Source organism: Mercurialis annua, linkage group LG5 (assembly GCF_937616625.2).
Source record: "Mercurialis annua linkage group LG5, ddMerAnnu1.2, whole genome shotgun sequence".
In the NCBI taxonomy this organism is placed as follows: domain Eukaryota; kingdom Viridiplantae; phylum Streptophyta; class Magnoliopsida; order Malpighiales; family Euphorbiaceae; genus Mercurialis; species Mercurialis annua.
This window is the reverse complement of record NC_065574.1, coordinates 54,465,801-54,481,273: the sequence shown is the minus strand read 5'-3', so window position 1 is coordinate 54,481,273 and position 15,473 is coordinate 54,465,801. Positions and strand designations below refer to the sequence as shown.

At 34.6% G+C, this 15,473-nt stretch overlaps 2 protein-coding genes across 2 annotated transcripts; both read right to left on the bottom strand.

Moving 5' to 3' along the window:
- Positions 1 to 453: 453 nt before the first annotated feature.
- LOC126683199 (fructose-bisphosphate aldolase 3, chloroplastic) lies at positions 454 to 3,926 on the bottom strand. The gene is made up of 6 exons (XM_050379042.2): positions 3,569 to 3,926; positions 2,690 to 2,959; positions 2,474 to 2,583; positions 2,288 to 2,378; positions 1,781 to 2,050; positions 454 to 1,046 (listed from the first exon to the last, which is right to left on the bottom strand). The coding sequence occupies exons 1-6, from the start codon at positions 3,725 to 3,727 to the stop codon at positions 768 to 770; spliced, it is 1,179 nt and encodes a 392-aa protein (XP_050234999.1). The 5' UTR covers positions 3,728 to 3,926; the 3' UTR covers positions 454 to 767.
- Positions 3,927 to 6,755: 2,829 nt separating this feature from the next.
- On the bottom strand, positions 6,756 to 9,328 carry LOC126683198 (seipin-2). Its single transcript, XM_050379041.2, has 2 exons — positions 8,203 to 9,328; positions 6,756 to 7,511 (listed from the first exon to the last, which is right to left on the bottom strand). Exons 1-2 carry the CDS (start codon positions 9,238 to 9,240, stop codon positions 7,032 to 7,034), a joined length of 1,518 nt encoding a protein of 505 aa, XP_050234998.1. The 5' UTR covers positions 9,241 to 9,328; the 3' UTR covers positions 6,756 to 7,031.
- Positions 9,329 to 15,473: the final 6,145 nt, after the last annotated feature.

Genomic DNA, 15,473 nt, shown 5'->3' with positions numbered 1-15,473 from the left:
GCTTCTTCATACATGGATTTATCGAATTTATGGTTTAGCCTTAATTCACTTATAAATTCTATCTCCTTCCCTTCAATGTTTTCGAAAGAGCAGTTGGAAGGAGCAAACACATTACACATCATAATATAGACCGAAATAATATACTAACTAGTTTTTAAAATCATTTGGTTAAAAAAATCCAACTAATTTTTTATAAAAAAAATTATTTTATTGAACTATTAAAAAAATCATCATAATATTAAAAATTAAATAATAATAATATTTCATATATTTTAACTTCTTACAATACATAAGATCTAAAACTATTTTTCTGAAATTGTACATATAAATAGTTCAATTTAAAACTTTAAATATTAAAACCCAAATCAGACAAAAATATTTATAATAAAAACCAAACTAAGAATTCTTGATTCAATATAGTTTGATTTTTCTATAGGTTCAATTCAGTTAAGCTGCAAAGAACTATGAAACACAGTTTCATGTATAAAATTTCGACCATAATTTATATAAAGACAGGAATACACATACTCTTTCTCACTAATCCAACCTCTTTCTGGATCACAGTTCGGAAAACTTTTGTTCCCGCAGCTATTATTATTCAAACCTGTCGTCTTCGGAATAAGTTTATAGGGGAAAATTAAGAAGCTTATCTAACGCTACATTTTTCCTCAGCAATCCAACCTAACAAAAACATGTAAAAACCGATAGAAAATTTGACATACACTTCAAGAAAATGCCGTAAAGCATATCTGTTCAAGGACATACGCTTAGTAGGTGTAGCCCTTGACGAACATTCCCTTCTTTGCTTCCTCGTTTTCACCCTCAGCGGAATATTTTCCTAGCTGGGCAAGGGAGTTTGCCTTGGCACGTACCAAAAGTGACATCTTTGCAGCTTCCACGTTCTCGGGGCGTCCTTGCCATGTCTTAAGCACGGTGTTCTGCAGTGCACGTGCATATGAAAACGACACATGCCAAGGGTTTGGGCTCTGGTTCATTGCGTTGAGATTAAGAGTCGCTTCAACTTCTGATTGTCCTCCAGACAAAAACTGCAAAGTAAAAAAGAGTTGCATCCACCATTGTTAAATCACTCTCATGTTTAAATTCAAATTAAAGGACATTTAGTTTGCAAACAAAACAACCACATTCAATAGCAACGAACTACCCATTATTGCCGTGGATATCGACATGTATTTCAAATTATACCTAAATTAAATTGATCAAGATCAACTAAGGATCTAAAAAGGAGATGAAGTATTTTTAATAGTTATGAAGGGTACCTATCTAACACCCCTTCCGGGTGGCAAGAAGGTAAACCCCATGGGCATGTCCAAAACAGGAGAACTTCTTACATGAATCTAGTTCACCACGTAGGTCTGTAAACTATCCATTAATGGTGTGACATTATTAGATGAAATTAACTAATCAATTAATATCATATTAGTTGGTGTAGTTTAATTAGAATTAAATACTCTCTATTGATTGGTTATCCCATTCAATAATACCACATGTCACACAATTAATGGATAGTTCATAATCCTATGTGGTGAACTAAGTTCATGCAAGTATTTCTCATAAAAAAACATAGCATACCTCGGACTTAGCACAAATTACGACCATCTACACCCTGTAGCTAATCCTTAGGATTCAGATGTGGGTTGGCCAAAAGGCCAAGATATTGAAAATATAAATCAACAGCAGTAAGAAGTGAGAACATTCATATACGACCAACACTCTATCGCTAATCACTTGATTCATGAGAAAGGGATTGAGGCATTCCTACCATAATTCCAGGAACTGCAGGTGGTACTCTTCTTTTGAGCATTGTGAGTGTGTATTTGGCAATGGTTTCAGCAGAGGCCTTCTCTTTGTGTTCAGCTCCTGGTGTTACCATGCTAGGCTTAAGCAGGATACCTTCGAACATGACATTGTTCTGGGCCAAGTAGAAAAAGACTTCAGCCCAGACCTTCTCTGCAACTTCGAGAGTTCTGTCAATCCCGTGGTCCCCATCGAGAAGAATCTCGGGTTCAACAATGGGTACAAGACCATTGTCCTGCACATATATTTTAAGATGAACAAACATCAAATCCTGAAATTACTGGACAATCAATTGTTAAACACGTTCATCTTTAGAAATTATCAAACAAATTTTGGAAATATTCCATACAAAAAAAATAAAGAAGAAGAAAGTAAAAAATGTTAATTGAATTATGAATAGAATTCCTGAGCTGAACAGCTTAAACCTCAATTAACAGGAGAATAAAAATGAAGAAAGAAAAAAATAGAATACCTGAGAAATGGCAGCATACCGAGCAAGTCCCCAAGCAGCTTCCTTAACAGCCAAAGCAGAAGGGCCACAAGGAATGCTAACAACTGTCCTCCTAAATATTCAATTTGAACACGGAAACAGTAAATAAAAACTGTAGAAAAGGGCGAACGGAATGTTTAAAAGCTGCAGAGAGTGCAACTATCTTACCACTTAGCAAAACGAGCACCTTGCTTGTAGTACTCGGCAGATCTTGAAGCCAATCCATCCAAACCTTGGCACCAGGATTCATTGTTTGATCCTGGAAGAGGCACCAAACCCTAATGCACAGAGATAACATTTACGAGACAATTGTATAAGTTTCATATAATTTAAATATTAAAAACATCGGAAAGGAAGTTCATTTAGTACTTAGGCCATATATACCTTGTCAACTTTGATACCAGGAACAATGTTCTGATCATTTAAGCAATCTACAAACTTCTTTCCATCAGTTGTAGACTGGTAAAGAGTTTCCTCAAAAAGAATCGAACCCGAAATATATTCACCAAGACCAGGAGTGGTCAACAACAGTTGCCTATACGCTTGTCTGTTGACCTCATTGTTTTCTAAACCAATAGATGCCAACCTCTTCCCACAAGTTGCATTCGATTCATCGATGGCAAGGATTCCACGCCCAGGTGAGGCTATAGTTTTCTACATCATTAAACAAAGCTGATCTCAATATTCTAAACCCAAGAAACTAACAGCAATTCAACTGCATGTCAAAGAGATTTTTATTTTTATTTTGCAACGAGCCCAGGATCACTGTCAAACATGTGGACCATCCGCAAGTGCACATACTTGGCAATCCCGGACTATAATGGCCAGCAGTCCAGTCCCAACCACTCCGTTTATCAGAATGAAAAGACGTGGCCAGAGCTTGAACTTAAGACCATGGCTCAGACTTAGACCGCGAAAGTGATTTTTATTTTTATTTTGCAACGAGGACTCACTCCCCGAGCCAAAGCCCAGGATCACTGTCAAACATGTGGACCACCTGCATATCTGGCAATCCCGGGCTTTAATAGTCAGCAACCCAATCCCAACCACTCCATTATTCGGAATGGAAAGACGTGGTCATGACGCCCAGATGGCTGAGACTTAGACCAAACTCGAGCATGCCAAAGTTTCAATACATTATGATCTAAATCTTAAACTAGCGAAACAAATCATAAACCATACACGATCCATCAACTTAAAATCAAAATTCAAACAATCCAACTAAAATATAACATAACAATTAAAGCGATAAAAGAAACTAACAGCGGTTTTAACGAGCTCATCCTTATAAGCGCTGGCGCGAACAGGAAAAGAGACTCGACGAGCTGAGGAGGAAGATCGAGGCGACGGATTGAACGACTGCTGGCCGATCCAGGTAGAAGAAGCTGCGTTAAGCTTTGCAAAACTTGTACAGGCGGCCATGGCTAGAGATGATCGAATGATTTGAGATCGCGAAGGTGTTTGATAAAAAAGAAATAAATTTCTTTGTTTTTGTCGCACTTTTTTTTGTTTGGGAGTTGGTGGCTGGCTCAGGCTGACTGAGGTTTATATAGAGGAGAGTGTTTGGTCTCGTGGAGTCCGCTATGAGTTGTGTTACTGTTTAGTTGTGGGAATATGACATTCAACATGCGGCGATTCCAAACACTCAAACAGCCATCTCAAGTCTCTTTCATTTATTTTGCATATTACTCCCTTTTGTCCCATTATAATCACGCCTAATTACTTAAAAACACCCCACGTTGTAATTTTTTTTCGTTTATATCCCGACCTAGAAAAATTTTCAATTGTACCCTATTTTGGGTTTTTCGTTTTCAACTCTACCCCAACTAAGGGGACAATTGATAATTTTAATAATTTAAGGATAAAAACGTTAATAACAATTAAATAGAAGGATTTTACCATATTTTTTCTTATTTGGAAAAATACAAATAAGTCCTTCAACTTTAAAAAAGTTTAAATAAGTCCACATAATTAATTGTTTTTAAAAATTTATTAAAAATTTAAACTATTAAAAAACTTTTCGATCTATCACCATACTTCTCCGATCCGTCACTAAATTTAAACAATTTTTTTTTTAATTTTTGGACACCTCCGCCCGAGTTCGCCGGAGCCGCCGTCCCCTTCCGAAAAAGGAGGAGCAACAGCTCCTTATTCATGTTCCTCCATGGAAGGAGGAACACTGTTCCTCCATGGATGGAGGAACAGATCGGTGTTCCTCCATTTTGGAGGAACAGATCGGTGTTCCTCCATTTTAGAGGAACAGATACGCGACTCCTCCTTCCCCGGAGGAGGACGGCGGCGGACGATGGCTTTGTCGGAATTTTTTATTTTTTTTATAATTGGTTGATTTTGTTTAAAAGAGATGGTCTTTTTGTAAAATTAATAACATTTATGTTTAATTAGAATATAGGTTAAAAATGAAGGACTATTTTAACTTTTTTTTAAATGAAAAAAGACTAATTTAATGCTTCAGGGTAGAGATGAAAACGAAAAATCCAAAATAGGGTTCAATTGAAATTTTTTCTAAATCGGGGTATAAACGAAAAAAATTAAAAGGTGGGGTGTTTTTAAGTAATTAAGCCTTATAATAAACATTGAATAAAGGATCATTTTACACCCCAACTTGTCACAAAGTATCAAAAATGTTAATATCGAAAAACCAGATCACTTTTACCCTTAACTTGTCAAAATCGGTACAAAAATACCCTTATGCTGACGTGGCACCTTAAATGAAAAATGAGTTTCTAATTAATCATTATTTACTCCAATTAATCATATTTATATATTAATTAATTACAATTAAACCGTAATTAACCAAGGAGATTTTTTGACTTTTTTATAAAACATTTCAAATATTTTTTTACAACTCCGGCGAGAACTCTTCGCCGAAGAATGGAGTTGTTGCTCCTCTTCCCAGAGGAGGAGCAACAACTCCGCTCTTCGCTTGAGGAGCGATTTGCTCCTCAGGCGAGGAGCATGATGAACAAATTTGTTCGTCAAAAGATGAACAGACCCATATGTATGGGTCTGTTCATCTTTTGATGAACACACCCATTTGTTTGTTTAGATTTAAAAAAAATAATTTTTTTATAAAAAGTTTAAAAATTTTAATTTTTATGTTAAACATTCAATTTGGAAGTTAATTTGTTATATATATAAATTTTGGGGATTAATATGTTATATAAATTTTTTAATTAAAGGAATTAAATTGTTTCTTTTAATTATTAGGTATTAATTTAAAATGTTTAAAAAAATTAGGACTATTTTAAACCTTTTTTTTCTAAAAAACCACCTTAAAAAACCGAAACCACTATTAAAATTAGAGAGTGTATCTCACTCTCTTATGTGAGAGTGAGGAGGGGGGTTTTATACCTATTTTGCCAAGTTCAGGGTAAAAGTGATCCCAATTTGTTAATTTTGGCGTTTTTGATACTTTATGCCAAGTTGAGAGGGGTAAAGTGATCATTTATTCAATAAACAATAGTATTAAATTAAAATATTCTTATAATTTAAATTTTTTGGGAATAATTTATTATTTATAGCTTTTATAATTATAAAAAAAACTTATAAAAGTATTAAAAATAAAATTTAAGTAATATTTTTTTTGTAAATTTAGAATTTGTGAAAATAATTTATTAATAACAACGTAAAATAAATTAATTTTTAAATAGTTTATATAAATTGAAAAAAAAAATTTCATTAATGATAATTTTATACAGATAAAAAATAAAATCTAGAATATTTAAATATAGTTTATATAAATTGAAAGTTAATGAAAATTCTCCATTAAAAATAATATTTATTATTAATTATAAAGGCTTAATCACCCTAAAATGCTAAATCTTTGCGGGTGTCGTCAATTATATCAAATGCTTTGAAAATCGGCCCGTTTAGCCATTTTTGAGTATATTATTTTTTTTTTTGTAGCCATTTTATAAATCGAACAAATTTTGTGCCAACATGTCTTCCACATATAGCAAATAGTCATGAACTTGTATATCAATATCAATTAACTTACGCTTAACTTTTTAATCAATTAAAGATAATACTCTCTAATTTTACGTGAATTAACCCTTAAATTATGCAAAATGAACGCGTTCGCTGACCACGATGACCCAATTTGAAATTAATTGAACTAAAATTAGACGTATTCTTTCTAATTGACTAAAATGGCTAAGACAGATAAATTCAGGAACGACCCTTAATTCCAAAAATTATCATGGACCGTATCTTTGATGTAGTTTCGGTTCTACAATATTTACGAGATGAAAGAATAAAACTGTTGCTCTCAAGTTCAGCTCATTCAAGGAATTCCTGTCACCTGACAGCCAAAATCAAGCAAACAGAAACAATACCTGATAAAATTCTGTTTTCAGGATTTTAAATCACCTGATAGAAATTATCGACGTGCTAGATCATGAGTTCTATGTGCTACAAAAGATATTCTCCATCCATTAAAACTTTCCAGAATTTCTGTCATTTCTCCTCAATTAGTAGTTTACTATTGAAACCAATAAATATCTCCCCTCTTATAAATAATTACATACTCATTTATACTGTTGGTTTATACTATCTACAAAGTGGTAAAGATAATAAAAAGAAGGGATCAAATGACAATACCTAACATGAGTGAGTAATGTGTTAAAAAGAATGGAACTAATCCAGTCAGAGGTTCTGTCTTTACTTCCATCATAATCATCAGGTGAAGAAGAATCTCGAGATCGACTTAGTTTTGCGACATTGTTTCAAGCGAATTAACGACAGCAGAAACATTTCTCGGCCTTGTTCTCGGAATAATTATAGGTCTACAACAGATCAAGGTAAACAGCAACTGCATTACAAATAAAATCATACTCATCCATACGAACATGGTCTTCTTCCAATACCATATAAGCCTTTTATACACGGGTAGCTCGGACTCAAGAACCAGCGATGCATCATACAATTCCGGGATACCGGCTCCAGGGCGTTTTTCAGCTCGTTGTTCGATTATGACTTTTAGGCAGGAAGTAGGCACAACTCTTTCGGTAAAACCTCTGATCTTCACTTTTAGTGTTTGGGATTCTGAAATATAGCCAGCGACCAGAGGAGCAACCTTAAAGAAGGTCAATAAGGCGCGAATCGGTTCACTTTTGAATCTTAACATGCACGGCTGTCTTTTGCTGGCAAGAATTTTACCATCAGCAGATACGAAGTCCACCCGGATCTTAAATAAAAAAGAAAGTAAGCCAGGTAAGAATGTTGCGTTGGAAGTGTAATAGCATACCATTGTCATCCACAAATTTAGATCATCAAGCCAACGCTTCGTACTAGAACAGAAAATCAGGGAAAATAGACAAATACTGCTAAGCGCCAAGTCTTTTATAAATACAAAAGAAACAGATCGAAACAGTTAACTTGAGCTGCAAGAATAGAGAATACGTCACAGAACACCCTCAACAAATTTTGTATTTACCTACACGCCAATCACCACAGAAATAGAAAGGGGTATTTGCATTTAAAAGCACCACTTTTATCTATTTTACCGCCTTAAACTTCACTTATGAAAGTTGTTAAATAACGGCCTAATATTTCATTTTTCTTGGTAATTTTAGCCCAAAAGCATATTCCCGCCACCAAACTATGCCGCTTTGTAATGAACGAAGGGATGCCGGATTATGGCATTGGGCCAGAATTTGCCGAAAAATGAGATGTTAGGCCATTATTTAGCTAATTTCATATGCGGGCGGAGCTTAAAGCGCTAAAATAAATAAATGTCGGGCATTTTAATGCAAATAACCCAGAAAAGAAACTGTTTGAATAAAGGCAAGCAAACCAGACACATCAACCTAGAAATTGCAAACAGACAACAACAGAATCTACAACACTGCAGCCAATGTGAAAAATCAAAGTAGTACCTGAAAAATTCCAAGATTTCTATTGTATCCAGATTCTGGCAATGTTAACAGAACATTAGCTTGCAACTTATGATTCGGCGGTATAACCCTCCGCCCCGCCAAACTCCTATCTTCACAATTTAAACCGCAATCAACACACGACATAATCGGCACAAAAGCAACAGGACAATTCTGTGTATAATCAAAGTACAATTCTTCCTTAATCTCCACAGGATTCTCCACAACATATCTCATCAAAACCCCGCTAACCATGATCGAAGAAACCAACAAACCGCACAAAATCACACAAACATAACCAGACCAAAACATTCCCCAACCAAATCTCAACATCACATTCCACATTGATTTTTGTTCCTTTAACCAATCAGTAATCACTGGACTTACTAAAACCCCACTTGTCAAACTCCATAAAGATACAAACTTCTGCATTAAAAAAGATTTACAACTCCTCATAACTCCAAATGGATCAACAACAAACATATATAAATTATAAACACCCCATATTGGAAATGTGATGAAGTTGATAAATAAATTGAACTGAAAACCAATTGCCTTAACCACTAAACCAGCTACAAATTCAAGCAAGTTTCCATTATCCGGCGATGTTTCGCCAACACTCATCTTATTTTCATCTGTAACTGAGTCAGCCCGGTTATCTGAACCAACTCGGTCGCAACTCGACCGAGTTGACTCGCCGGTGTCTAAATTTTTCTCGTTTTCTTTTAAATCACGGTAGAGTCTGTACCTTTTTTTCTCTTTAATAATATTAGCGTATCTCGGTTTGGAGTTATTCATTTGGGTAATATCCGATGATTCCGAATTTGTTTCTTTGGAGACTCCGCGGCGGTTGCGGAGAGTAGTGGCGGTGGCTGGAGTGGAATTTTCTTCAGGTTTTGATTCGGACATTGTGGAAACTGACGTGGATTCGATTGACGGGTCTGTAATAGAGCAATCGTGAAACTGGAAGTCATCGAGTGCGTCGTGGAAACAATCGGCGTCGTTTTGGTCTGGTTCGTCGGTTTGATTTGATGGGTCCATTTTGGATTGAATCGGAATTAGGGTTTCGTAATTGTTTTTGTTTACAGAAAGGAGCTTTGGATGATGATGATGATGATGATGATCAAGTTTCGTAGAGGACACGTGGATGTTAGCTTACGTGGAGTTTGTGGGTCCCGCAAGGCATGCATCTGCACTTCAACCGTAAGATGTGGATTATATATTTTTTTATTGATTACTTTTTTTTTTTTGAGGAATTTTTTTATTGATTACTAGTATTACTTAATTTGCAAGAAATGAAAAAAATATTTAAGGAATTTTTATGCTGAATATTTCATAATTTTAGGGCAAAAGAATAGAATTTTCATGCCGATTTCATTTCAGGTTATAAAATAATATTTTCAATAGGGAAAAAGATTGTTGGGAGAAATATCAAAATTAGATAGACAGAATTTTATTAAATTTCATTCTAAAATTTCTCATCGAACACCCTTTTTATGTTTCTTTAGGAATTTTTAGCAGATTTGAAATTTATATTGACAATTGAGGTTAACTATATCGGTTAATTTTTCAGTTCAGTTTTATATTTAGGTTTGATTTATATTAAAATTGAACCAAAAGGTTCAATTTTTTTAATATTATCAAACTGAATCAAACTAAATTTGTCGGTTTGATTTGGATTGTGTGTGTCTATGATTCCAATTTTCACATGCATAAGAGACTTGTCCAAGCTAAATAAAAGAATTTTGGCCAAACCCATCACGAGGTCTTTCTATTCTTTAAACGAATCCCATTCAGGTTCTCGGGAAGACGACGGCGCGGAAATTTTCGACAAAATGAAGGTTATATAAATAAGAAAATATGGTTTTTTCAGATCCCCTGGGATGACGCTTCAGTGAGAAGGTCAATATCAAGGTTGAAGCTAGAAGCCATCTGTTGAGCAAAAAGCACAACTTGTAATAATCCGGAAGTCGGAATCGATCCCACGAGGAGTGAATCTAGAGCGATTGATGAGAATGAACTTTAGTTGCGATTCAATTCGTTTAGCAAAACACGAATGGTTGAAGTTCAAGTAAGATTAACACTAAATAGGCACTAAACAATTAAACTAACAATTCAAGCAACTATAATAAGAACGAGTTTAATCAATAAGTAAAAGATGTCTAGGGGTTGAAATCATTCCTAGGTCATGCATACATGGTAATGGATGAATTGGTATCTAGCAAGGGCCGAGTTGTGCCTAGCGCACCGTTCCCGCTCTCTCGAGCCTCTAAGAACGACAAAATCAATCATCAAGTAATCAATTAATGCCTAACTCACTCTCGTGATACTAAACAAAACCAATTACCCAACGCCGAAAGGCATTTTATCTCTTCTCTTGAATGACCTGATAGAGCTAATCAACAAACTCAAGGTCACCTAAATCCTAATCCACTCTCGTGGTATTACAATCTAGGCTTCTAATTCCAAAGTCTATTCACCTAACCATTTCTCAATGAGTCAAGCAAACACTAAATCATGCATTAGATAGCTAGGCTAACACAAGCATTAGGAACTAGAATTAGAACAAGCATTTAACCAATCAAACATACCATTTAACATAACAAGAAGGAAATCATCTCAACCCCCAAACATGGGGGATTAGTTACACATACCAAGAGCTAAATTAACAAAATGATAAATGGAAGGCATGGGTAAAGAGTACTTACAATAAGATGAAAAACCCACAAATAAGAGTTGTAATAGAAAATAAAACTTGTTCATTCAATGAAGTTTCAAAGATCTCAACAATGGTGGAAATATAAAAATCTGGAAATTCTATTGAAGAAGAAGACTAAAATTTAGGGATTTCTAAAATTAGGAGAAGATTCAAAAGTACACTAACAGAATAAAGTCTAGGGAAATCTTCCATACCTAAAATAGAGATAAGGCCCCTTATATAGTACTTACAAAAGAAGGAAAAAGACAAACATTTATTTACACATGTGTTTGGCCCAAAATAGCAAATTAATAAAGGCTTAATACATCATTTGACCCCTAAACTATACACTTTTATTCTCTGAGACTCTTAAACTAATTTGATATTCTATTGGACCTGTTAACTTTATTTTTTGTTCTATTTAATCCGTCAACTGCAATTTTTTTGCCGATCTGACCTTTTTCCTCCAACGTGGCAAAAGCGCGTGTTTTCAAACGCTTTGAAGCGCGTGAAGGATAATTAAAAAGCATAAATTGTTCTATTGAACACACGAACTACACTATTTTGTTCTATTTGACCCCTGAATTTATTTTATTTTCCTATTACACCTTCAAACTTTTAATTTTTACCCATTTAACCTTCTCCAAAATATAATTATTTAATTTTTATCCATTTAATCTTCTAGAAAAATAAAATAATATTGAAATTTAGTCAAATAATTACATAATATAACTTCTTGTACATGTAAATATTTGTTTACATTTCAATAATGATGAATGAAGTTTGTCTGTTTTTAACGATATTATAAAATATATAAATTTACTATACTGTGATAATATTAAAAAAAGACTAAATTTTTTAAAATATTATAATTTTTAGTGTGTTTCACGAATTTCCAATTTTAATACGCCAACTTTTAATTTTTTGCAATTTCAAACTTTCAAATCAATTCTGAATTTTTAAAATTTGTGTTAAAATTGGAAAACACGCTAAATTTCATGACTTTTAAAGCCTTAGATGAGTTTTTCAAATAATATGTAAAGTATATTACTTTTTATTTTAAATTAAAAAAATATATTTAGGCTTAATATATTTTTTGACCCATAAACCTTACCCTTTTATTCCCTATAACCTCTAAACTATTTTAGTGTTCCATTGAACCTTTTAACTATTTTTTTTATTCTATTTAACCCCATGTCAGAAAAGCCATGTCAGCAATTTTATCCACGTCATCGCGCGTGGTTTGCACATTCCGTGTGAGGGGTTAAATAGAACAAAAAAAAGAGTTAAGAGGTCCAAAAGAAAACGAAATTAGTTTAGAGGTCGCAGAGAATAAAATGGTATAGTTTAGGGGTCAAATTATGTATTAACCCAATTAATAAAGCCTTGTTGCATCTTGAACTAAGATTTCCCCATTCCAGCAAGCCCAAGCTCGAATAGAGCTCCTTGGGCTAAATGAGGAGCCCGATTCGAGCTGCCATTTTCTGCTCCGGATCTCGATCTTCAAACCTTCGTAACTCGGTGTAGAAATGTCCGATTAAGTCGATTCTTGAACCGTTGGAAAGTTTAGGACGTCTACTTTAACTTTCATGAAGATCACGAGTTCATTTGAGGCTTCTAGCTAGTCCGAATTGGTCAATTAGTGCCCAGGGGTCAGCTTTTCAGATTTGCAAATGAGCTTCCGCATCGCTTTTGTCGTCTTTTCCAACTTTTGCACCAAAATGCTTCCGCAATGCTCCTAAGTACCTGAAATATTAAAACACGTAATAAGGCATACGAAATACCATAAAACCGTGATAAAACGTTAATAAAGCATGCAGAAACGACACTAAAGATAGGAGTAAAATACTCCTATCACCATCCCTTGAAACGGAGCTCCTCCTTGACAATCTTTCGAATCCTTTATTCAAAAGAAATATTATAAATCAAAGATAGGTAGGGACTAATTCGAATTGAAGGGTGATATAAAATCGGTCTATTTCCGGCATCATATCCATAGTTAGCGCATTCATCCTAGTTAGAAACTCCAGCTCCGTTTTTTAAGAGGTTCTTTTACTTTAACTTAGCGTTTATACGTTCTTATATTTTCATTTTATTAATATAATATTTTTATATTATAAAAGATAATAAATATATAAATATTTATTTCATGAGATGATATTTAAATATATTATTTTATTAAATACAGTTTTAAAAGCAGTGATAAAAATTTTATTTTTAAATTATGATATTTATAATTTTAATAAAAATATGTATGTATATTTATTGGTTGTCTGAATACATAGTTTGACCTCTTAACTTTTATCTTTATACCTATCCAATCTCTAAATTTAATATCTCATCTATCGAACCTCTGAATTTGTTAAATAATCCGATTTGATCCCTGAATTTGATAAATACGTAAATATTAAACTCGTCCGTACATAAATTTTTCGAGTGAAGGTTCAAAAACCCCCCTGAACTTGGCACGAAGTATCAAATAAGCCCAACCTCGCAAAAGTGGATCAAACCACCCCAGAACTATGCAAAAACGTATCAAATACCCCCTTCCCCACTCTCACCCTAGAGAGTGATCACACTCTCCGGTTTTACATTGCTTTAAGTGGTTTTAGAGGGTTAAAAGATTAAAATAGTCCTTAATATTTAAATCATTCACAAAATTAACATTTAATATATTTTTATAACTTATTACATTTTAATACTTTAAAAATCAAATTGATTTCAAAATAAAATCAAAGGGATCTTTTTATGCTTTTTTCCAACTATCATCTTCTTCTCCGGCCACATATCCACCGCCGCCGAACATACCCACCACCGCCGAACATACCCGCCGCCGCCGCTCTCCACCGTCGCCGCTACTCCCCGGGCGTCTCTGCCGCTACTCCCCCGGCGTCTCCGCTCCAGATCCCGTCTGGGATCTGTTTTCAGTTGAAGAACAGATCCCAGACGGGATCTGTTCTTCAAAAACGGAGAACAGATCCCGTCTGGGATCTGTTCTTCGTTGAAGGACAGATCCCAGCGTGGGATCTGTTCTTCAAAACGAAGAACAGATCCCACGCTGGGATCTGTTCTTCGTTTTTGAAGAACAGATCCCACCTGGGATCTGTCCTTCTTCGTGAAGGACAGATCCCAGCGTGGGATCTGTTCTTCAAATGAAGAACAGATCCCACACCTGGGATCTGTTCTTCATTTGAAGAACAAAATGAAGAACAGATCCCAGGTGGATCTGTTCTTCATTTGATTATTCCGGAGGTGGGTCGGGGAGGGGTGGCCGGAATTGATTCCGGAGGTGGTCGGCGGCCGGTTTAGTATTTTCAGTTTAGTAATTAGGGTTAATTTTAGTGAGAGTGATTAGAAAAAAGGTAGAAAAAACCTCCAATTATATATTACTTAAATTTTAAATTAAATAAATCAATTAGTGTTTTAATTAAGATTAATTAGGGTTAATTTTTAAAAGTAGCTTATTCCACTCTCTTTTTTGGTCAAAAGGGTGAAACCGATCCGGTTTTGACAAGTTGTGGGGTGGTTTGATCCGGTTTTGTGAGGTTGGGCTTATTTGATACTTCGTGCCAAATTCAGAGGGTTTTTTGAACCTTCACTCTAAATTTTTCTATAATATTTCAAGTGTCAGGTGATACTGAGAGGTTTCATGTTTATGTGTTTATCAAATTTTGGGATTACATCATATTGTTTAACAAATTCAGATAGATAAGATGTTAAATTTAGAAGTTAGATGAATAAAAAAATATAAGTTCAAAGATGAAATTATGTATTAAGTTTTTATTGGTTTGGTATAGTTTTTTTTTTTTCAAACCAAAATCAAATCAAAAAATTTCTAAACCATAATATTTAATTTAATTTGATTTGGTTTATTTAGATTGATTTGAATTTTTCTCAGTACAGTCCTCCTCTAGACCAAGCCCACGTATTTGGAGTCGTTCATTTGGATAATGGCCGATGATTCCGAATCTGTTTCTTTGGAGATTCCACGGCGGTTCCGAAGAGTGACGACGGCGGCGGCCGGAGTGGAATTTTCTTCAGGTCTTGATTCGCACATTATGGAGGCTGACGTGGATTCGCTTGATGGGTCAGTGATAGAGCAATCGTGAAACAGTCGCCGTCGTTTTGGTCTGGTTTGTCGGTTTGATTGGATGGGTCCATTTTGGATTGAATCATAATTAGGGTTCCGTTATTGTTTTTTGTTTACCGTCAAGGAAGAAACTTTTTGGATGAAGATGGTTAAGTTTCATGGAGGACACGTGGATGTTAGCTTACGTGGAGTTTGTGGGTCCCAGAAAGCCATGCATCAGCAGCACTTCAACCGTAAGATGTGGATTATGTTATTGATATTTTTGTTGTTTCTTAATTTATTTGAAAGAAAAGACAAAATGAATTTACGTACCCACAATTTTAACGTTTTTACTAAATATATTACGATCATTAAATTTTGTTAGTCTGATTTATTATTTTTAAATTTTTTGTCAAATATATCCACGACTCATTTGAAGCTGATGTACCGCGAATTTTTGTAGGCCTCGTAGGAAAATTTTGTACATGTATTTGGCATAAATCGAAA

What these genes read in the sequence shown, in the direction of transcription:
- LOC126683199 (XM_050379042.2), bottom strand. Translation starts at nt 3,727, where the DNA reads ATGGCCGCCTGTACAAGTTTTGCAAAGCTTAACGCAGCTTCTTCTACC. An exon ending in ATGAGCTCGTTAAAACCGCT is followed by an intron (nt 2,960 to 3,568) that starts GTTAGTTTCTTT and finishes TTAATGATGTAG; the next exon opens with AAAACTATAGCCTCACCTGG. An exon ending in CTGCAGTTCCTGGAATTATG is followed by an intron (nt 1,047 to 1,780) that starts GTAGGAATGCCT and finishes TTTACTTTGCAG; the next exon opens with TTTTTGTCTGGAGGACAATC.
- LOC126683198 (XM_050379041.2), bottom strand. Translation starts at nt 9,240, where the DNA reads ATGGACCCATCAAATCAAACCGACGAACCAGACCAAAACGACGCCGAT. An exon ending in GAAATCTTGGAATTTTTCAG is followed by an intron (nt 7,512 to 8,202) that starts GTACTACTTTGA and finishes TTTTTATTTAAG; the next exon opens with ATCCGGGTGGACTTCGTATC.